Source organism: Desmodus rotundus, chromosome 1 (genome assembly GCF_022682495.2).
Source record: "Desmodus rotundus isolate HL8 chromosome 1, HLdesRot8A.1, whole genome shotgun sequence".
In the NCBI taxonomy this organism is placed as follows: domain Eukaryota; kingdom Metazoa; phylum Chordata; class Mammalia; order Chiroptera; family Phyllostomidae; genus Desmodus; species Desmodus rotundus.
This window is the reverse complement of record NC_071387.1, coordinates 79,700,123-79,724,108: the sequence shown is the minus strand read 5'-3', so window position 1 is coordinate 79,724,108 and position 23,986 is coordinate 79,700,123. Positions and strand designations below refer to the sequence as shown.

General features: G+C 36.9%; 1 protein-coding gene across 4 annotated transcripts in view; it reads right to left on the bottom strand.

Annotated features, from left to right (window-relative positions):
• The window catches only part of FANCC (FA complementation group C), a 305,355-nt gene that overhangs the window by 75,134 nt on the left and 206,235 nt on the right, over window positions 1-23,986 (bottom strand). For all 4 annotated transcript variants that reach the window (XM_045193745.2, XM_053925235.1, XM_045193744.2 and 1 more), the window contains one exon: window positions 587-751. In XM_045193745.2, coding sequence (XP_045049680.2) covers window positions 587-751 — 165 coding nt within the window. The remainder of the gene's footprint in view (window positions 1-586; window positions 752-23,986) is intronic.

Below are 23,986 nucleotides of genomic sequence, written 5' to 3'. Positions count from 1 at the left end.
GCCTTTGTGACAGCATGTATGCACCTAAAGAATATTATTCTAAGTGAAATAAGCCAGGGAGTGAAAGACAAACACCACATGATCTCACTTATATGTGGAATCTAACAAACAAAATAGAAACAGAAGCACAGTTACAGGGAACAGACTGACAGCTGCCGGAGGGGAGGGGGCAGGGAACTGGATGAAAGAAGGTGAAGGAATTAGCTAAAGAACATATATGCATTACCCATGAGCATGGACAATGATGAGGGGATTGATGAGGGGATTGTCTATGGGAGGGGAGAGGGGATCGATGCAAGTGGGCAAAGGGAGAAAAAGTGGGGACAGCTCTAGTAGCATAAACAATAAAATACAATAAAAAATAAAGTGAAATATTTTAAAAACTAATGTTTTAATTTCAAATATGATAAATATTGACAGATATCACCCACATGTTTAAAAAGCTCATTGGGATCTTCAATAATTTTTAAGAGCATAAAGTGGGTAATGAGATGAAAACATCTGAAAACTGCATTTCCAACATACTGAAGTATTCTAAGAAAAGGAAAAACAAAGTTGGGTGATAGGATAAGTGGGTATCACTTACAGCAAAAAGGCCTCATTCACAGCATCAAAGAACTCAGGCCAGAGCATTTCCTGAGGTTCATTTCCACGGTAGGTGAGCAGGGCTTCCACCAGTGGTTCAAAATCCGGCAGAGTAACAAGTGGGACACAAACTCGTGATAGGGACCTTACTCGTTCAGGAGTAATTCTATAGAATAAATAAAATAAGAAATAATTATCCAGTATTAGAGCTCCATGTAATTCAAGACATAAAATCTTCATGCTGAAGAGGTTGATGACAGGTCACTTGCTCTGCCCCTCACGTGACAAGGGCTATCTTAATACCATCTATGAACACTCTTCCTTTACTCACTTCTCTAGAAAGAAACCCTTTAATGGCAGTTCCCATTTTGACATCCCTCATTTTCAGGACTTTGGCATAACTCACTATGGGCACCTCCAACTTGTACAGACTGTTGAGTCAGCTCTGACTCCTGGCAACCCTACGAATGAGTAATGTCTGCAATGGCTTTTCCTCATATATGCTTAATATGATTTCCTTAAACAGCTGGCGATCACTGTCTGTCAGCTTATATTTAAGAGTAAGGCACTCAAAAGCTAGTGGGAGTCATATGTGCATGGGTGGGGCAAGCTGATTGTGATCTTCACCATAGGGCAGCAATTTTTAAATTTGGTTTTTGGTTTCAGAACATTGTTAAACTCTTAAATATTACTGAGACCACCAAAAAGCTTTGTTTCTGAGGTTATAACGATTGATACTTAACATGTTTGAAGGTAAAACAGAGAAACCAAAAAATATTTAAAAGGCGAAAGATTTATATGATCTGAAGAGAAACCAGAGTATATTAAAAATATTTAATTCATTAAAAATAATAAACCCATTAGACACTAAAATGAAATAAGTTTTTTGTTAAATAATTATATTTTATAAAACAAAAAAGTATTTATTAAGAAGAGTGATGTTCTTTTACCTGTTTGTAAATCTCTTTACTCTATGGCCTGTATTTACTTCTGCATTCACTCTGTTGTAATATGTTGTTTTATTTGAAATATATTAAAGGGGTCTAGCCCCATACCAATATGTAGTTCATTTTTATTTTTTAACATATATTTTATTGATTATGCTATTACAGTTGTCCTAATTTTTCCCCCTTGGCATCCCTCTGCCCAATATTCCTTTCCATCCAGCAATCCCCCCACTTAGTTCATGTCCATGGGTTGTGCGTATAAATTCTTTGGCTTCTCCATTTCCTATATTGTTCTTAACCTCCCCGTCTATTTTGTACCTACCAATTATGTTTCTTATTCCCTGTACCTTTCCCCCCTCTCTCCCTTCCCCCTCCCAGTTGATAACTGTCCAAATGATATCGGTATCTACGATTCTGTTCCTGTTCTGCTTGTTTGCTTAGTTTTTTCTGTTTTTAGATTGTTTTTGATAGTTGTGAATTCGTTGCCATTTTAATTTCATAGTTTTGATCTTCTTTTTCTTAAATAAGCCCCTTTAACATTTCATGGTGATGATGAACTCCTTTAGCTTTACCTTGTCTGGGAAGGACTTTACCTGACCTTCAATTCTAAATGAGCAGAATAACCTTAGTTGTAGATCTTTGCTTTTCATCACTTTGAATACTTCTTGCCAGTCTCTTCTTGCCTGCCAAGTTTCTTTTGAGAAATCAGCCAACAGTCTTATGGGAACTCCTTTGTAGGTAACTATCTGCTTTTCCCTACCTGCTTTTAAGATTTTCTCTTTAACTCTAACCTTTAGCATTTTAATTATGATGTGTCTTGGTGTGGTCTTCTTTGAGTCTGACTCATAGGGGACTCTCTGTGCTTTCTGGACTTGTACGTCTATTTCCTTTGCCAAATTAGGGAAGTTTTCTTTCATTATTTTTCAAATAAGATTTCCATTTCTTGTTCTTCTCCTCCTTTGGGCATCCTTATGATTCGGATGTTAGTATGTTAGGAGATGTCCTAGAGGCTTCTTATACTATTGTCGTTTTTAAAAATTCTTGTTTCTTCTTGCTCTTGTGGTTGGATGCTTATTTCTTCCTTATATTTGAAATCATTGATTTGAATCCCAACTTTCCCCCCTTCACTGTTGTTTCCTGTAGACTTTTCTTTATTTAACTTAGTGTAATTTTCCTTTATTTCTTTATGTTATTGCTGTACTCAAAGAGTTGTTTTAGCATCCTGATCATCAGTGTTTTGAACTCTTCATCTTATATGTTGGTTATCTCCATTTCATTAATTCTTTTTCTGGGGTTTTGTTTTGTTCTTTCATTAGGGCCATATTTTTTGTCTCCTCAACTTGGCAGACCTCCTGTGTTTGTTTCTGTTTAAGTAGAGCTGCTTTGACTTCATCTTAGTAGCACAGCCTTCTGTAGAAAAGGCACCTATAAATTGTGTGGGGCGGAGCCTCTGCCAGGGTGGGGCAACCTGCTTTACTGATTTGTAATCAGTAAATCAGCTGTGTGGGAGGGAGGTTTGGAGAGGGAACAGTGCTGCTGCCTGGCTTCTGGAGTTTTGCCCACCACTGGCCCTGTCTCCAGTCACTTCACCCACTCTCCATATGTGACTGGCGCCCTTCCAGCTGTTGCCCTGGTGTTGAATCCCAGAGTGGGTAGGTTTGTGTAAGTTCTAAGAGTATGAGGTCCCTTTAGACAGAGTCTCCTGAAACTCTGGAAGTTTCTTCCACCACCCCAAACTCCACTGGTTTTTATAGCCTGAATTTATGGGGATTTATCTTCCTGGTGCTGGAATCCTAGGCTATGTGGTCTTGCCTAGGGCTACAATTGCTTGCTCCCAAGGTATCCCTCCCAATTTTTATCCACTACACCTGAATGTGGGACCTCCTGTTCCACTGCTGCCTCTCCTTGCCACATCAGGTCTCTTTGCCTCTCCACCTGTCTCTGTGTCTCCCTCCTCCTAGCCATCTGAATGAATGTAGCTTCTTTAAATCCTTGGTTGTCAGACTTCCATATAGTTCTATTTTCTGACAGTTCTGGGTGTTATTTGTTTTGAGGTTTAGTTTTAATTCTCTCTGTGGTTGCGTGAGGAGGTGAAGTGTGTCTACCTATACCTCCATCTTGACTGGAAATCTCAATATGTAGTTTTAAAAGGCAGGAGTATTTTACCAGCCTCTTCAAATAATTTTGCATATTTCCCCTTGGCTTCTACACCAAAACTCCTCAACATTGCCCAGCCTGGCTCCTGTGAACCTGTCTAACAATGCAGGTACAGCTGCATGTCATGGGTCTAGGGGGTTAGTACCTCCCGTGATTACAGCTGAAATTACCACAATTTAATGGCCAACTCTTCCCCTGAAAGATGCAAATCTTCAAATAGTTACAGAATCCTAAAATAGTTACATTAGACAGATTGTCAGTAAAATTTCTGTCAAGGTGAAGAAGTAGTACTTCCTGCTCCATCTTCCCTGACATCCCTTTTGATTTCTTGTATTAAAAAGGAAAAAACAAAAAAACATTTCTTACTTTCTATCTCTTTGTCATTTTGTACTATATATACCCTAGGAAAACTATCTGTCTCAATCTTTGAAGTCATTATTTGCTACTCAGCTATTATCTCCTAGACAGCCTATTTATTGAATTTTCTTCTTTTCCTATAAGCCCTGTCTTAAAAGAAATTACTATTTCAAGGATTTGATGTTTTCTCTTATTATTTTTAGGACAATTTACTATTCCTTTACAAAAATCCAATTTTTTATCTTAAGGAATGCATTTAATTGATGTATTTGCATCTTCTGTTTGTTACATTTGGATCACTTTTCCTTACAGAGTTGGTTTTCCATGACTTGTTTTGTCTATTTGCTCTTCCTGGAATTTGGGATTTCATGTTAGCCTCTCCATGAATGCTCTGTTTAATGTAACCTGTCTCTAGTACCTGGGGGGAGGGTCAAGAAGTAGTGCTGGTTGGAGTTCTCAATAAATTGCATTCTGAGCATAAGAGCCCCTCCCACCCAAACATCTGGGAATTGATAGCCATTTGGTGCTTGCTACTCCTCCAAAGTGTCCTCCCTCCTTCTTCTTGGAAACAGGACATCTCTGTTGTCTCTTGTTTGGGGACAGTGGATAAGGAGGAAAAGTGTATGAAGGCCTACCAAGCTGGCTGCAATTACTTTAGTCCCATAACTCATCATCTTTTTGGCCACCAGGTGCCCTCATACTCATTTAATCCACCCCCTAGGCAACTTTTATCCTTTGCACTAGTCATCTTCTGCAAGTTTTTTGGATGGTGATTTTTTAAAAAAAATTTTAATTGTTGTTTAAGTACAGTTGTCTCCATGGACTGTGATACTTTCCATAAAAAATATCCTAACTCCTACCATTTTAAACCTTTCTCATAACTTGTGGGCCATCAAAACGCTCCCCCAATCCCAGCCCATTTTACAGTATTACACATTTGTTAAAATTCCCTGTCATTTCTAGGAGTTGGGAGTATAACGTGAATATTAGGACGTTTCCACGCTTGGTTCATCACTTGGTTTATTTCCTTACATTTTCATCTTACTCTCTTCTGATTAGATTATGAGTTGCTATTCCTCATAGGTCTTGCAGTTTAGTCTTCAGGTTCTTTCCAAGTACTGTACATCGAGATTCCTCTAAGTATGGGTCCTTTCAATCAGCAGCATTAGCACCCTGGGGGTGAGGCCAACAAATCTGTTTGTTTACATTTTTCCAGGAGATTTCTATGTACAATAAAGTTTGGGAAATGCTGTTCTACACTACCTTAGTAGCAGTCCCCATAACTAGATATTAATTTCTAGTCATAAGCTGAATATTCTAAGGGGATGTGATAGAATTATATTTAAGGTTTACATTTTTATTAATGAATTCCCATAAATTATTGGTTTAGCTGTATTATTTTCTTTATAATAAACAGTAAAGATCTTTTAATTCTTGGTCAAATTACACATTAATTTTCTTATGTATGAACAGCTTGTCTTTTCTCCTCAAATATTCACCTTTTCTAAAATTCACTTCTTGCTCTTTACCACTTTCCTACTGTAAATAACTGAGTCTCTTCAACAGCATTTATCTTCCACAGTGCTCTAACATCTAACTCACTATCAAACTGATTTTATACCTAAATTATTGTTTTTGAGTCCATCATCTACATTGTTACAAAAAGATATGTTGACTTTGAGTTGTAAATGAAATTTTGGAATATATGAGTTTACTGGGTGGGCTAGGAAAGAGGGTAAATTGTTGTACATATGTGAGAGAGAGAGATGTAGAATACTTTATATATATTGAACAGACTCTAGCAAAATACTTTGCATAAAAAGCTCTGAATATTTAAGAAACTGAAAAATATTCCTGAGAGTTATGTGTACTCAGAATAAATACAGAAGTCTGAAATAAAGAAGCAGGGAGGTAGTGTAGTGATCTTGCCTTTCTACCCTGATTCATCAATCCTCTTCTCTAAATGACTGGTAAGTGCAACATTTCTATCTTTATCTTAAAAGAAAGAAGGAGAGTCAGAACCTATCACTGGTAACTGGGTGGGTGGAAAAGACGACCTTGGCAACAAAGGCATTTATCAAGCATGGAAGGTTATGGGCAGCTAATTATATTTCCCAATCAGGGTAAAACATATCCAAGATAATTTTCCTGAAAAATTCTAAAGTCTTAGGTAAACATAGGTAATTCTTGGTTCTATCAAAATGCAGGAAAGCCAGATGATAATCTGATTGGCCTCGAAGTGCTCATGGCCCTCATGACTCCCCCTTTTGGTCTGCAGCTTACCAGAGCTTGGAGATCCAACTTCAAGCAGAGTTATACAACACTTTCCAGACTGGATTATACTAAGCACTAGGTCTTGACTGATTGCCAGGGTAGCACTTCTAAATTATTTTTGCACAAGAATTCAACTGCAGAAGGCTCAACATTAACCATATACTGCTGGAAACATCCTTCCCATGTGGTTGTACTGAAGCTGCCAAACCATCTGCAGCAAACCACAGAACTGCAAGATAAACTGACAATGCTCAGAGTCCAGAATGTTGCTCCTTTTGTACGGTTTGTAGCAAAGAACAAGAGGGAATTTAAACATTCTGTCACTGAACTGTTGATTTTACTTGGTGGTAAGTGAAATTCTATTTAAAACGCAGTGACAAGACCATATATCAGGTCTTTAAAAATAATGCAGAAGGAAACTAAACAATTTTCCTATTTTTTGTTCCTTTGAAAATGTATGCATTGAAGTTATAAGATTAATTTCCAAATTTTATACAAAGTTTTTGAATATTTTGAAATAAACTGTAAATATTTGAGTGCCCAAAAAGTAAAAAAAAAAAATTACAGTTGCCTTCTATTAAAAAGAAAGAGAGAAACCCTATCGCATTGTTTATATGATGTTTAAGTTTTGGGGGCTCTTGGCTGATTGAACATTTATAGTCATACTTGAGGAAGGAATGTAATGATAAAACTCCAGTGTCATAAATACTGGAAATATCTGGAGATTCAGGTACACCAGAAAGTAGTTTGTCCCCTATGCTATACTCTAATTCAACTTTTTAAATTTTTAAGTCTTAAAAATGTACAGATAACTTCAGGTATGTAGTAGGAGAAGTTTATATATTAAATGATATATATTTTAATTATTATTATAACTTATAATAGCAACAACTATAATGGCCCCAGTAGGTTTGGCAGCTCTTTCAAATGTCATTGTGGTTGCCATTCTGCTACCTGATTTCATGAAATCAGCTTTTACATGTCACAAGAGCACACACGTGGTTGAATTTATATTCCCTAGAGAATTGTGAACTTACAGAATTGTGAGTCTCACACAAGCTTTTATCCAGGTTCCAGGTTCTTTGATGGATGGAGAACAGAATTCCTGGCTTTATGTCTTAAAAGTAGGACTGTAAAAGCTTATAAAGAGACTCAAAAAATATGTTGGGTATCAAACTGCTTTTTAAATTCAGTCTTCTGATAATAATAATTGAACCTAATCCAAGAGATTGAATTTCCCTTAAAACTATATATGGGCTCAACACATTTAGAAAAATAAAAGAAATTTATCTTGTTGAATTCTAAAATTATTCTGAAAAAGGCAGAAGATTCCATAATGAACATTGTTCAATAGAGCAAATTAGGAATATATCAGATGTGTCAATGTACAGAGAACATTCCACTAGCACACTTGTCTCATATTCTTGGTAAGATTGTTAAGAATTTTTGCTTTGACTAAGAATGTTCTAAACCACTCACCAAATGAACTGCCACTGTGTCCTTTCTGCCACTGCCAGCAGGTGCCGTCCGGACACCCTGCAGCAGGCTTTGCTCTGTACCACAGAACTTGTCTATATTGTTTTTGAAAAGTAAATGTCCTTAATGAAGAAACAGTCATGAATTTATGAATTCTCTTGTCCCCCCAAAATGGGCCGATCTGGCACAAAAGCATGTTTTTCAGCTGTAAAGACTTTATCAGCTAATATCTTCCATCAGGCTCTCCTAATTGTGGTCAGTGGAGTTTGGACACCTTTCTGAATTACTGTCTTCTCCTGTCTAAGGCCGAGAAAATGAATATTATCTTTTCATTTTTAATATTTACTAGGTAACACTCTACTTTAGCTTTTAAAGGTTTCATTGTAAAATACTGATGCATAGAAAAAGAGAGAACTACTGAACATCAACTACAGGGTGGGGCAAAAGTAGGTTTACAGTTGTGAGCACATGAGAGTTTCTTCTTAATTAGCATTTATTATTGCATTATTTTGCATACAGACAACTGTAAACCTACTTTCCCCCACCTTGCATGCACCCATTACCCAGATTTTACAATGTCAACATCTCATTAATATTTCTATTTGGTATGTTAAAGAAATAAAATGTTTCAATTACAGTTGGAACATCCTTCTCCCATCCCATTTCCTCTTCCATCTGCCAGGAGTTAGCACTCTCCTGCAGCTGGTGTAGGTCCTTTGTTCTGGTTTTAACACTTTTTACTTTGTAACTATGTATTGTTTTGAATGTTTTAAAATTTTGTATAAGTAATGACATATTATGGATATCTTTATACAATTTCCTTGGTATTCTTTCCCTGAGTCAAGGTCTGGCTTTATGCCACCAAAATTTTGATGACTGTAGCTTTGTACTATGTGGTTTTTTTTTTTTTAAAGTTTATTTATTTTTAGAGAGGGGGAAGGGAGGGAGAAAGAGAGGAAGGGAAACATCATGTGTGATGTGGATAGAAACATCGAACAGTTGCCTCTCACACTCCCCCAACTGGGTACCTGGCCAGTGACCTAGGCATGTGCCCTGACCAGGAATTGAACCAGAGACCTTTTGGTTCGCAGGCTGGCACTCAATCCACTGAGCCACACCAGCCAGGGTGCTTTGTAATATTTTTATTTTTTTCCTTCTTATTTTTAACCCTCACCTGAGGATTTTAAAGGGGAGGAGTAAAAGGGGGAGAGAGAGAGAAACTTCAATGTGAGAAACATCCATCAGTTGCTTCCTGTACATGTCCCAACTAGGGATTAAACCTGCAACCTAGGTTTGGTCCCTAAGTGGGAATCCAACCCGCAACCTTTTGTTGTACAGGACTACTCTTGAACCAACTGAGCAACCTGGCCAGGGCTATAATGTTTTTAAATCATAAAGTGTAAGGCCTTAAGCTTTGTTTTTCAAGATTGTTTTGGTTATTTGGATTCTTTGAGGTTCTGTATGAATGTTAGTATGTTTTCTTCCCTATTTCTGCAAAAGAAAAACAACAAACATTTCTTCAAACATTGAGCACAAACATTACTTACTACAAACATTAAGTCTTCCAGTCCATGAACACAAGATTAACTTTTCATTTACTTGTGTCATTTATTTCACCAATGTTTTGTAGTTTCCAAGTCTTTCATCTCTTTGATTAAGTTTTTCCCTATTTTGTCTTTTTTGATGCTATTGTAAATGGGACTTTTTAAAATTTTGTTTTTGGATTGCTCATTGTTAGTGCATAGAAACACAACTGATTTTTGAATACTGCAACTTTACTGAATTTATTTATTAGTTCTAACAGTTTTTCTGTAGAATCTATAGGGTTTCCTACATGTAAGATGCTGCCATCTACAAATGGAGAAAACTTTATGTCTTTTTAAAATTTGGATGCCTTTTATTTCTCTGTCATATCTAATTGCTCTGGCTAAGACTTCCAGTACTATGTTCAAAAGAAGTGGTGCGAGGATATCCTTGCTTTGTTCCTGGTTTTAGAAGGAAAGCTTCCAGTCTTTCACTACTGAGTACAATGTTAGCTTTTGGCTCTTTGCATAAGGTCTTTATTAAGTTGAGGTGGTTTCCTTGTGTTCCTAGTTTGCTGAATGTTCTTATCATGAAAGGGTATTGAATTTTATCAAATAGGTTTTCTTTTGTATCAATTGAAAATACGTGGTATTGTCCATCATTCTGTTAGTACACAGTATTACATTGGTTGATTTTTGAATGTTGAACCATTCTTGCATGCTAAGAATAAATCCCACTTGGTTATGGTACATAATCTTTTTGTTGAATTTGGTTTGATAGTATTTCATTGAGGTTTTTTGCATCAATATCCATCTTTGATTATTTTCTATTGTTTTTCTATTCTCTATTTATTTTATTTCTGCTGTAATCTTTACTATTTATTCTTTCTGCTACCTTTGGGTTTAGTTTGTTATTTTTCCAGTTTTTTGCATTGTAAATTTAGACTTTTAATTTGAGACCTTTCTTCTTTTATAATGAAGGTATTTACTACTTTCCTGTTAGCACTGCTTTTCCTGTACTCAATAACATTTGGTATAACGTTCTTCTGGCTTTCTTTTATCATAAGATATTTTCTAATTTCCCTTGTGATTTCTTCTTTGACCCACACTGATTGTTCAAGAATGTGTTGTTTAATTTGCACATATTTGTGGATTTTCCCATTTTCTTCCTATTAGTTATTTTTAATTTCAGGCTACCATGGTTAGAAAAGATACTTGGTATGATTTCAATCTTAAATTTATTAGGACTGTTATGTGACCAAACATGTGAGCTATCCTGGAGAACGCTGTGTTTGTGTATGCTTGAGAAAGGTATATTCTCATTATTGTGGAGTGTTCTATATATAGCTACAAGCTCTAAATGATCTAAAATGTTTTTCAAGTCCTCTGTATTCTTATTCATCTTTGGGTGATCCACATATTATTTAAAGTGGGTATTAAAATCACCTATGATTATTGTGTTACTGTTTATTTGTCCCTTCAACTTTGTCAATGTTTGCTTCATATATTTTGGTGTTCTGCTTTTAGGTACATATATAATTGTTATATCTTCCTAGTAAGTCAATCTTTCGTTATTATATAACATTCTTCTTTGTCTCTTATACTATCAATTTTTCATATAAAGCTGCTCTCGTGTGTTTACCATTTGCATGGAATATATTTTTCAATCCTTTCACTTTCAGCTTATTTATATCCTGACATCTAAAATGAGTCTTATAGGGAGGAAAGATGGCAGTGATAGGTGGGAGCAGAGTCCACTTCCGCCTGCACATGGGTGAAATACCTAGTCAATCAACTGAGGAACAAAGCAAACAGCCAACAGCATCCCAGCGTTTATGAAGATAGGAGACCAAAAAGTATTGAGGACACTGAAAAAACAGATGTGAGACAGTAAGTCCTGGAACTGTGAAGGGACCAGTGTTGGACCCAAACAGGGGACATCCCAACAGTTGAGACAATGAAACAAATTTCACTTTGCTACTCCAGAGAACTTGCAAGATATTGTATATTTGTATTATTATTTTTTTCATTATTCTTACATCACTAATTTTATTAGTATTTTTGTATCTCTCTTCTTTCTGTTTAGTCTTCTTCACTTGACTGGTTAATTTGTATTGTTTGATTGGTTTCCCCTTGTTTTCTCTTTCACAGTGTATTGTTGATTAACTGTCCTTCACTTCACTTGGGTTCTATTAGCACACTTCTCTAGGACCTATACTCCCTATTCTAGTTATCCAGATCCCATAGATTCTGCCATATGATTGTTGCTCCATTACTATTGTAAATAATAGCTGTTCCATATATCGGTAAATACTACACAGAACTTCTACCAAATCTCAGCCCACTTCACTGTTTCCTGAAATTTATTGCTGGTGTGGTTAACGCTATTCTCTCACACATTACACCTAATTTTATCCTTTACTCTCACTTTACCTTGTAATCTGACCTCCCACAAGCTCACAGCTCTCTAGATCCAACTCACAATCCTTACACCTACAACAAGAGTCTTATCTTCTTTCCACCCTTTCTAAAGGGTGGCTAGTTGGATGAAATATCACGGTTAACACTATATATATATCCAAAGGATCTCCCATCTCTTATCTAAGGGCTGGTACTTTAAATATCATATACTATACTCCTACCCTCTTAAACCATTTCGCCTTCCCCCTACAACCTACCATAAAAAAGAGTAGGTAGAAACCGTGAACACCAGGATACCTCCGGCAACCCACCAACAAAGGTAACACCAACATGTAAGAACAGAAGAGGGTGAAAGAGGGAGTGGAACTCACACTAACTGAACCCAGGACCGATCTGGAAATATAACTAAATAGTGAAGAAATTACTAAGAACAAATGACTAAACAAGAGCAAGAGAAAACCCTTAAGACCTTCTACACATGGAAGAACCAGCTCCAACACAATCTGCCCACACCTGCACAACAGAAAACAAGTGGTTGGGGACAGACGGACCCTCAGATAACCAGCTGGTGGGAAAGACCCACCAACCAAAGACCCAACAAGAACCAAAAACCAAATATATACACAGAGCGAACTAAAACCACAGCTCACGATCAGTAAGCTCGGGAAATCATGGAGACTGTACCACTGAATCTCACAGGTATTCTACCACAGAAGTTTACACCATACACAGAGGGGGATAGTACAGAGCAACTTAGGAAGCAGACCCTAACAGGAAGAGTCTCACAAACAATGGGAAGACAAAGAAACAACCCTCAAATTAAGGGTAAGCAGGAAGCTTCAGAACCATGCTCAATGAAAAAGAGGCAAGTCAACTATCAGATATTAAGTTCAAAGAATTGGTTATAAGGAAGCTTAATGAGCTCATACAGAATTACCAAAAACCACAGGAAAACTACAATGAACTCATTGAAAACTATATCAACATGAAAAAGGAAATAGAAATTATCAACGAGGGCCAAGAGGAAATGAAGGATACAATTTCTGAACTGAAAAACACAGAGGAAGGAATCAAAAGCAGACTCGATGAAGCAGAGGATCGGATCAGAGAACTGGAGGACAAGGAAGGAAAAAACACGCAGAAAGAGCAAGAAAAGGAAAAGAGGCTCAGAAAGAATAAAGAGAGGTTAAGGGAAATGCAGGACAACATGAAATGAAATAATATCCGTATAAGAGGGATAACAGAAGGAGAAGAGTAAGAGCAAGGGATAGAAAACCTGTTGAAAAAGTAATGATGGAAAACTTCCCTATATGACGGGAGAAAAAGTCACACAAATCCAGGAAACACACAGACTCCCAATCAAGAGGAAACCAAAGAGGCTCACTGCAAGACAAATCATAATTAAAATAGCAAAATTCCAAGAAAAAGAAAGAATCTTAAAGGCAGCAAGGGAAAAACAGGAAGTAACATACAAGGGAGCCCCTATGAAACAAGCAGCTGACTTCTCAAAGGAAACACTCTAAGCCAGAAGGGAAAGGCAAAATATATTCCAAGTAATGAGAACCAGAGGCCTGCAACCAAGACTACTTTACCCAGCAAGGCTCTCAATCAAGATAGAAGGCCAGATAAGGAGTTTTCCAGACAAAAGAAGTCTAAAAGAATACACCTCCACCAAACCAACTCTGTAAGAGATGCTAAAGGGACTGTTTTAAGGAAAGGAAGGAAAAGAGAGAGAAAGAGAGGAACACAGAGAGGAACACCAACTACAAAAAATGGCAATGAATAAGTACCTATCAATATAACCTTAAATATAAATGGATTAAATGCTCTAATCAAAAGACACAGAATAGCTGAATGGATAAGACAGCATGCAAACATATGCTGCCTACAAGAGACCCACCTCAGGACAGAAGACCTACACAGACGGAAAGTGAAGGGCTGTTAACAAATTTTCCAAGCAAACGGACAGGAAAAAAAAAGCAGGGGTAGCAATACTCATATCAGACAAAATATAGACTTCAAAAGAAGGACCATAAGGAGAGAACCAGAAGGTCACTTCATAATACTCAAAGGAAGAATGCACCAAGAAGACATAAACATTGTAAATATATATGCACCCAACATAGGAACACCCAAATAAATAAAGAAAATCTTGGAGGACTTCAAGAAAGACATTGATAGCGACACAATTATAGTAGGGGATTTTAACACTCCACTGTCAAAGATGGACATAGCTTCCAAACAAAATATCAACAAACATATTGTGGCATTGAAATGAGTTGACTGATATATATAGAGCCTTTCATCACAAAGAAGAAAAATACACATTCTTTTCAAATGCACATGGAACATTTTCAAAGATAGAACACATGATAGGACACAAAACAAGCCTCAACCCGTTCAAGAAAATTGAAATCATATCAAGCATTTCCTGGACCACAAGGGACGGAAACTACAAACAAATCTCAAGGAAAAAACCCAAAACACTCAAAAACATGGAGATTGAATAGCATGCTATTAAACAATAAATGGGTCAAGAATGAGATTAGGGAACAAATCAAAAAGTTTCTGGAAACAAACGAAAGTGAACTCACAACAATCCAAAACCTATTGGACACAGCAAAGGCAGTCCTGAGAGGGAAGTTCATAGCAATACAGGCCTACATAAAAGGAATAGGAACATCTCAAATAAACAGCCTAACCCTACACCTACCAGAACTCGAGGAACGACAAGAAAGACAGACCAGTGCAAGTACAAGGAAGTAAATAACCAAGATCAGAGCAGAGTTAAATGACATAGAGACTAAACGCACAATTCTAAGGATCAATGAATTCAGGAGCTGGTTTTTTTAAAAGATAAACAAAATCGACAAGCCCTCAAGCAGGCTCATCAAGAAAAAAAGAGAGAGGACCCAAATAAAAACAATCAGAAATGAAAGAGGAGAGACGACAACTGATACCACAGAAATACAAAGGATTGTAAGAAATTACTATGAAGAATTACATGCCAAAAATGTGAAGACCTAGATGAAATGGACACACTTCTAGAAAAATATAGCCTTCCAAAACTCAAAGAAGAACAAGCCTGAACAGACCAGTAACAGTAGACGAAATTGAAGCAGTTATAAAAAAGCTTCCAACACACAAAAGCCCTGGACCAGATGGTTTCACAGGACAATTCTACAGAGCATTTAAGGGAGAGTTAACCCCTATCCTCCACAAATTATTTCAAAAAATTCAAGATGATGGAAGACTCCCAAACTCGTTTTATGAAGCCAACATCATCCTAATCCCAAAACCAGATAAAGACAGAACAAAGAAAGAAAACTTCAGGCCAATATTGGTATTGAACATAGATGCTAATAATCCTCAACAAAATATTGGCAAACCACATCCAGCAATACATTAAAAAGATCACACACCATGACCAAGTGGGATTCATCCCAGGGATGCAAGGATGGGACAATATTCACAAATCAATAAACATAATACACCTCATAAACAAAAGAAAAGAGAAAAACCACATGATCATATCAATAGATGCGGAAAAAGCATTTGATAAGGTACAGCACCCATTTATGATAAAAACACTCAGCAAGGTGGGAATACAGAGTGCATTATTCAAAATAATGAAGGCCATATATGAGAGACCTACAGCCAACATCACACTCAATGGACAAAAACTTAGAGCTTTCCCACTAAGATCAGGAACAAGACAAGGATGCCCTCTCTCACCACTCCTATTCAACATAGTACTGGAAGTCCTAGCCACAGCAAGCACACAAGAAAAACAAATGAAAGGCACCCAAATTGGAAAGGAGGAAAAGAAACTGTCATTGTTTGCAGATGACATGATAGTGTACATGGAAATCCTATAGACTCCACCAAAAAACTACTTGACCTAATAAATGAATTTGGCAAAACAGCTGGATACAAAGTCAATACTCAGAAATCAAAGGCATTCCTTTACACCAACTATGAAATATCAGAAACAGAAATCAGGAATAAAATCCCATTTGATATAGCAACAAGAAAAATAAAGTACCTAGGAATAAAATCTAACCAAGGAGGTAAAAGACCTGTACTCAGAAAACTACACAACACTGAAGAAAGAAATTAAGGAGACACAAACAAAAATACCATGCTCATGGATTGGAAGAATTAACATCATCAAAATGGCCATACTACCCAAAGCAATTTATAGATTCAATGCAATCCCTATTAGAGTACCCATGACATATTTCACAGATATAGAACAAACATTTCGGAAATTTATATGGAACCATAAATGACCCTAAATAGCTGCAGCAATCTTGAGAAAGAAGAACAAAACAGGAGGGACCACAATACCTGATATCAAACTGTATTACAAGGCTACTCTAATCAAAACAGCCTGGTACTGGCATAAAAACAGGCACATAGACCAATGGAACAGAACAGAGAGCCCAGAAATAAACCCAAGTCTTTATGCTCAATTAATATTTGACAAAGGAGGCAGGAGCATAAAATGGAGCGAAAATAGCCTCTTCAACAAATGGTGTTGGGAGATCTTGACAGTTACACGCAAAAAAATGAAACTCAACCACCAACTTACACCATATACAAAAATGAATTCAAGGTGGATAAAAGTCTCAAATATAACTCATAACAGCATAAAGTCCTAGATGAAAACATTGGCAGGAAAATCTCAGACATTCCACGCAGCAACATCCTCACAGACACATCCCCTAAAGCAAGGGACATAAAGGAAAGAATAAACAAATGAGACCTCATCAAAATAAAAAGCTTCTGCATGGCTAAAGAAAACAGCACCAAATTACAAAGAGAACCAACAGTATGGGAAAACATATTTGCTAATGATACCTCAGACAAGGGCCTGATCTCCAAAATATATAAAGAACTCACACGACTCCACTCCAGGAAGACAAACAACCCAATTAAAAAATGGGCAAAGGACTTGAACAGACACTTCTCCAAGGAAGACATACAGAGGGCCCAGAGACATATGAAAAGATGCTCAGCATCACTAGCCATCAGAGAGATGCAAATTAAAACCACAATGAGTTACCCCTTAACACCAGTCAAAGTGGCCAACATAAACAAATCCACAAACAAATGTTGGAGAGGATGTGGAGAAAAGGGAACCCTAGTGCACTGTTGGTGGGAATGCCGACTGGTGAGGCCACTGTGGAAAACAGTATGGAATTTCCTCAGAAAACTAAAAATGGAACTGCCCTTTGACCCAGCAATTCCGCTGCTGGGATTATACCCTAAGAACCCTGAAACACCAATCCAAAAGAACCTGTGCACCCCAATGTTCATAGCAGCACAATTTACAATAACCAAATGCTGGAAGCAACCTAAGTGCCCATCAGCAAATGAGTGGATCAAAAAACGATTGTACATTTACACAATGGAATTCTACACAGCAGAGAGAAAGAAGGAGCTTATACCCTTTGCAACAGCATGGATGGAACTGGAGAGCATAATGCTAAGTGAAATAAGCCAGGCAGTGAGGGACAAATACCATATGATCTCACCTTTAACTGGAACATAATCAACAGAAGAAAAAAGCAAACAAAATATAACCAGAGACATTGAAGTTAAGAGCAATCTAACAATAGCCAGAGGGGAGTTGGGAGGGGATAGTGAGGAGAGGGTTTTTCAGGAACTACTCTAAAAGACACAGGGACAAAACAAAGGGGGAGGTTCGAGGCGGGGGACGGAGGTGGATTTGGTTGGGGTGGGGTGGAGGGGTGGGAAGAAAATTCAGACAAGTGTAATTGAACAACAATAAAAAAATGTTTAAAAAAATTAAAAAATAAAATGACTCTTATAGATAGCATTTAATTGGGTCTTGTTTTTTTAAAAAAAACTCCATTCAGCTATAATATGACTTTTGACTGGAGGGTTTAATCCACATACATTTAAAGTAATTACTGATAGAGAAGGACTTAATTACCATTTCATTGTTTTCTGTATGCCTGGTAGTTACTATATTTTGTGGTGTATAACGTGTACTTTTTTGCCCAAATTTCTGAGGGAAAAATAAGGATGCACATTATACATGGGTAGTACTAATTCCGTATCTACATAAATGTTTTTAATTCTTTTATTCGTGTTAATGCATTAAAAGTATAACTCTAGAAAGCAGTAACGATAATTGTATGCAAAATAATACCCTAGAATATGATAATCAGTTTTGTTACTAAGTATAAATAAATGAAAAATTGAATTAAATAATTAAAATGAAACATTTTTTTTCCCTTAAAGTTTGGTACAAAAACCTGGGTGCACATTATACACAGGAGTGTACTATACATGGCAAAATATGGTATTTTGTCTTTTCTTCTCTTATTGACTTCCTTTGTGTTTCAGTAATTTTTTAATAGTGATACATTTTGATTCTCTTTTCATTTTCCTTTGTGAAACTTCTATAGGTATATTTGTGTTACCATGGGGTTAGATAAAACATCTCACAGTTATAACAACTACATTAAACTGATAACAACTTCAGCTGTATACAAAACATTTGATTCCTTTATATCTTCTCTCCACGCTTTATGTTACTGACATCAAAATTTCTTGTATGCATTAACATAGTTTTACAATTACAGTTTTTTAATACTTTTATCATTTAAATTTTATTCCAGAATTAAAAGTATTTTATACAATATTACAGTATTATAGGATTATGTGTTTGCTTATTTATTTACCTTTATCAGAAGGGTACCTTCCCCTAATCATGCTCACCCAAACCAATCTCCTGTCTGTGGCACTGCCAGTTCTCTGGTGCTGTAAAAAGCAGTTGAGCTCTAACTCTCCGCGGTCCCCAGGTACTGAAAGTGTGGCCATGCCCTGTCAGTGATCAGAGTCAGGCAAGACAAATACTAGTGCCTCAGGAAGCCTCAGAAAGCCCCTACAAAAGCCAGAACACTGCACACATTCCACTCTTCTCTTTCCCCTCTAAAGGAGAAGCTACAAGCTGGACTTTTCCTCCCAATAAGCTGGGCTGGCTTGTAGTTGTAGTTTATATGAAATAGCTTTCTTTCCTGTTTCAATATGACTATTCTTGACTTTGAGCTTGCCTGGGATATTGTGACTTCTTACTTGGTTTCTGGAGTTATCACTCTGGGAGTGGGTGGAATAAGGACTAGTGTTTCCTATTCTGCTATCTTGCTGGTGTCACTCCTGAAAATTTTTTTTTTAAAGTTTACTCTCTGTGCAGTTTTTCTCATTTGATGTAATCTGCTTATCTGTCTATTTCCATACTGGAGTGTTTGCCTCTTTATGATTGATTTGTAGGAGGCATTTCTGTATATGTCTATTTTATAGGTTGCAGATATATTCCAAGTCTGTGGCTGGTCTTTTCCATTTGTTAGTAGTCTGTATGTGTGTTTGTGTGTTTTAGTTTGATTTTGTTTCTTCTCAGGTGAGTTTTAAAAAATCATCAATTCAACATATTCTGGGTTTGGCATAGGTAGGGCATACATACAAACTACCTCCTCTTGATTTTTTTTTCAAACTCCTTTTAATAAATTTTTAATTTATTATTCAAAAGACCCATTGTTCAACATTTACCACAAGGCTAAGTCAAAATCCTTACCTGACATGTAAATAAATGATTGTAAATGCTTTCTTTAAAAAAAATTGTTTTTAATCCTCACCCAAGGACATGTTTGCATTGCTTTTTAGAAAGAAAGGAAGGAGAAGAGAGAGAAAAACATCAGTGTGAGAGAGAATCATTGATTGGTTGCCTCCCGTAAGTGCCTGGACCAGGGATTGTATGTGCCCAGACCTCAGACCATATGCACCAGGATCGGGGATCGCAGATCTGGGGTCGAACCTGCAACCTAGGCATGTGCCCTGACAGGGAATCGAACTGCAACATTTCAGTCACAAAACATCACTCCAACAAACTGAGCTACACAAGCCAGTCCATCACTGTAAATGCTTTCCATGCATCCTAGGGATTCATCGTACTATTTTTAGGTATATTTATATACCACAAAATGCACGTATTTGAAATGTATAGTATACGCCAAAAGTTTTTAATAAATTATTGAGATGGACAACCATCATCATCTACTTTTAGAACATTTCCATCACTTCAAGATGTTTTGTGTTCATTTGCAAGAAATCCCTGTTCCTACCTCTAGTCCCAGGCAAACTAATGTACTTTCTATATCAATAGGTTTGCCCATTCTGGCCATTTTATAAAAAATGGAATCATACAATATGTGTTCTTTTATGGGTGGTTCCTTTCACTAAGCATGTTTTTGAGGTTCACACATACTGCAAAATGAATCAGTAGCTTCTTCTTTTGTACTTAGGAATAATATTCGATAGTATGGACATATATTTTTTTATTCATTCATAAGTTGATGGACATTTGGGTTGTTTCCACTTTTTTATATTATGAATAATGCTGCTATAACATTTACATACAAATATTCATGTTCTTATAAGCCTTTTGCATACCTTTTTTGTGACATGTATTCAATCTGTTGCCAGTTTTTTAACTGAGTTATCTATTACTATTGAGTTCTCTATATATCCTGGGTTTGAGCCCTTTATCAGGTTAATAATAATATTTTTTCAGTCTTGTCTTTTCATTTTTTCAGTCTATGACTTGTCTTTTCATTTTTTAAATGGTGGTAACAGGTAATTTTTATTTGTTTGTCCATTCACATGTTGATGATCCTCTGAATTTTTGGTTTTGAACTATTACAAATAAAGCAGCTATGATTATTTATACAGAAATATTTGTGAATACCTATGTTTTCATTTGTCATGAGTAAATGCTCAAGAATGGAATCAATGGGTCATGTGCTAAGGTTATGTTTAACTTTATAATAAACTGTCACACTGTTTACAAAAATGGTTATACTATTTCACATTCTCACAAACAGTGTATGGAAGATCCAGTCATTCTATATCCTCTCTAACACATGCTATTGTGTTTTTAAATTTTAGTCATTTGAGGGAATTTATAGTGATATCCCATTTGTTTTTTCTTCAAGTTTATTTTCTTCTGGTAAAAAATACATAATAGTTATTTTAACCATTTGTATGTGGAACCATTCAGTGGCACTGAATACATTCACAGGCTGTGTATCCATCACCATAATCCATACTCAGAGCTTTTCCGCACCCCCAAAATACACTACGTATCCATTAAACATTTACTCCATTCCCTTCAGACACTGATCACCTCTGTTCTGCTTTCTCTCTATGGATTTGCCTATCCTAGGTACCTCATACAAGTGGAATCTTTCAATATTTGTCCTTCTGTGTCTGGTTTGTTTCACTAAGCATGATTTTTTGAAAGTCCATCCATGTTCTTGAACATATAAATATTTTACTTCTTTTTATAGCTAAATAATGTTCTATTGTATTTGGATACCACACTTTGTATATCTGTTCATCTCCTGATAGGCACTGGCTTGTTTCCCCATTTTGGCTACTGTGAATAACAGTGCTATACACTTGGTGCACAGAATTCTCAGTCCCTGCTTTTAGTTCCTCTGAGTATATATCTAGGAACAGAATTTCTGGGTCTTATGGTAACTCTGTGTTCGACTTTTTGTGGAACTACCAAACTTTTTCCACAGTGGCTGCACCTTTTTCTATTCCCACCAGCAATGCACAAGGGTTCTACATGCTTCACATTTTCATCAAGAATTGTTAGTTTTAATTTTTGTTTGTTTTTTTATTTTATATTTTTAATATATTTATTGAGTATGCTATTACAGTTGTCACATTCCCCCCCTCACTCCACTCCATCCTGCCCACCCTCTCCCTCCCACATTGCCCCGCTATAGTTCATATCCATGGGTCATACTTGTAAGTTCTTTGGCTTCTACCTTCCCTATACTATTCTTACCCTCCCCCTGTCTATTTTCCACCTACCATTTATGCTACTTATTCTCTGTACCTTTCCCACCACTCTCCCCCTCGCAATCCCCTATTGATAACCCTCCATGTAATCTCCATTTCTGTGGTCCTGTTCCTGTTCTAGTTGTTTGCTTAGTTTGCTTTTGTTTTTGTTTTAGGTGTGGTTGTTAATAACTGTGAGTTTGCTGTCATTTTTACTGTTCATATTTTTTATCTTCTTTTTCTTTTTTTTAAATTTTTATTGTTATTCAATTACAGTTGTATGCCTTTTCTCCCCATCCCTCGACCCCACCCCAGGTGAACACACCTCCACCCTCCCCCTTACTTTTGTCCATGTGTCCTTTATAGTAGTTCCTGTAATTCCCTCTTCCCACTGTCCCCCCCCCGCCCCACCGGCTATTGTTACATTGTTCTTAACTTCAATGTCTCTGGTTATATTTTGTTTGCTTTTTTCTTCTATTGATTATGTTCCAGTTAAAGGTGAGATCATATGGTATTTTTCCCTCGCCGCCTGGCTTATTTCACTAAGCATAATGCTCTCCAGTTCCATCCATGCTGTTGCAAAGGGTATAAGCTCCTTCTTTCTCTCTGCTGTGTAGAATTCCATTGTGTAAATATACCATACATTTTGGATCCACTCATTTCCTGATGGGCACTTAGGTTGCTTCCAGTACTTGGCTACTGTATATTGTGCTGCTATGAACATTGGGGTGCACAGGTTCTTTTGGATTGGTGTTTCAGGGTTCTTAGGGTATAATCCCAGCAGCGGAATTGCTGGGTCAAAGGGCAGTTCCATTTTTAGTTTTCTGAGGAAATTCCATACTGTTTTCCACAGTGGCCTCACCAGTCGGCATTCCCACCAACAGTGCACTAGGGTTCCCTTTTCTCCACATCCTCTCCAACATTTGTTTGTGGATTTGTTTATGTTGGCCACTTTGACTGGTGTTAAGGGGTAACTCATTGTGGTTTTAATTTGCATCTCTCTGATGGCTAGTGATGCTGAGCATCTTTTCATATGTCTCTGGGCCCTCTGTATGTCTTCCTTGGAGAAGTGTCTGTTCAAGTCCTTTGCCCATTTTTTAATTGGGTTGTTTGTCTTCCTGGAGTGGAGTCGTGTGAGTTCTTTATATATTTTGGAGATCAGGCCCTTGTCTGAGGTATCATTAGCAAATATGTTTTCCCATACTGTTGGTTCTCTTTGTAATTTGGTGCTGTTTTCTTTAGCCATGCAGAAGCTTTTTATTTTGATGAGGTCTCATTTGTTTATTCTTTCCTTTATGTCCCTTGCTTTAGGGGATGTGTCTATGAGGATGTTGCTGCGTGGAATGTCTGAGATTATCCTGCCAATGTTTTCCTCAAGGATTTTTATGGTGTTAAAACTTATATTTAAGTCTTTTATCCATCTTGAGTTTATTTTCGTTTATGGCATAAGTTGGTGGTTGAGTTTCATTTTTTTGCGTGTAACTGTCAAGATCTCCCAACACCATCTGTTCAAGAGGCTGTTTTTGCTCCATTTTATGCTTCTGCCTCCTTTGTCAAATATTAATTGACCGTATAGACTTGAGTTTATTTCTGGGCTCTCTGTTCTGTTCCATTGGTCTATGTGCCTGTTTTTATGCCAGTACCAGGCTGTTTTGATTAGAGTAGCCTTGTAATACAGTTTGATATCAGGTATTGTGGTCCCTCCTGCTTTGTTCTTCTTTCTCAAAATTGCTGCAGCTATTCGGGTTCGTTTATAGTTCCATATAAATTTCTGAAGTGTTTGTTCTATATCTGTGAAATATGTCATGGGTACTCTAATAGGGATTGCATTGAATCTATAAATTGCTTTGGGTAGTATGGCCATTTTGATGATGTTAATTCTTCCAATCCATGAGCATGGTATTTTTGTTTGTGTCTCCTTAATTTCTTTCTTCAGTGTTGTGTAGTTTTCTGAGTACAGGTCTTTTACCTCCTTGGTTAGATTTTATTCCTAGGTACTTTATTTTTCTTGTTGCTATATCAAATGGGATTTTATTCCTGATTTCTGTTTCTGATATTTCATAATTGGTGTACAGGAATGCCTTTGATTTCTGAGTATTGACTTTGTATCCAGCTGTTTTGCCAAATTCATTTATTAGGTCAAGTAGTTTTTTGGTGGAGTCTATAGGATTTTCCATGTACACTATCATGTCATCTGCAAACAGTGACAGTTTCATTTCCTCCTTTCCAATTTGGGTGCCTTTTATTGCTTTTTCCTGTCTGATTGCTGTGGCTAGGACTTCCAGTACTATGTTGAATAGGAGTGGTGAGAGAGGGCATCCTTGTCTTGTTCCTGATCTTAGTGGGAAAGCTCTAAGTTTTTGTCCA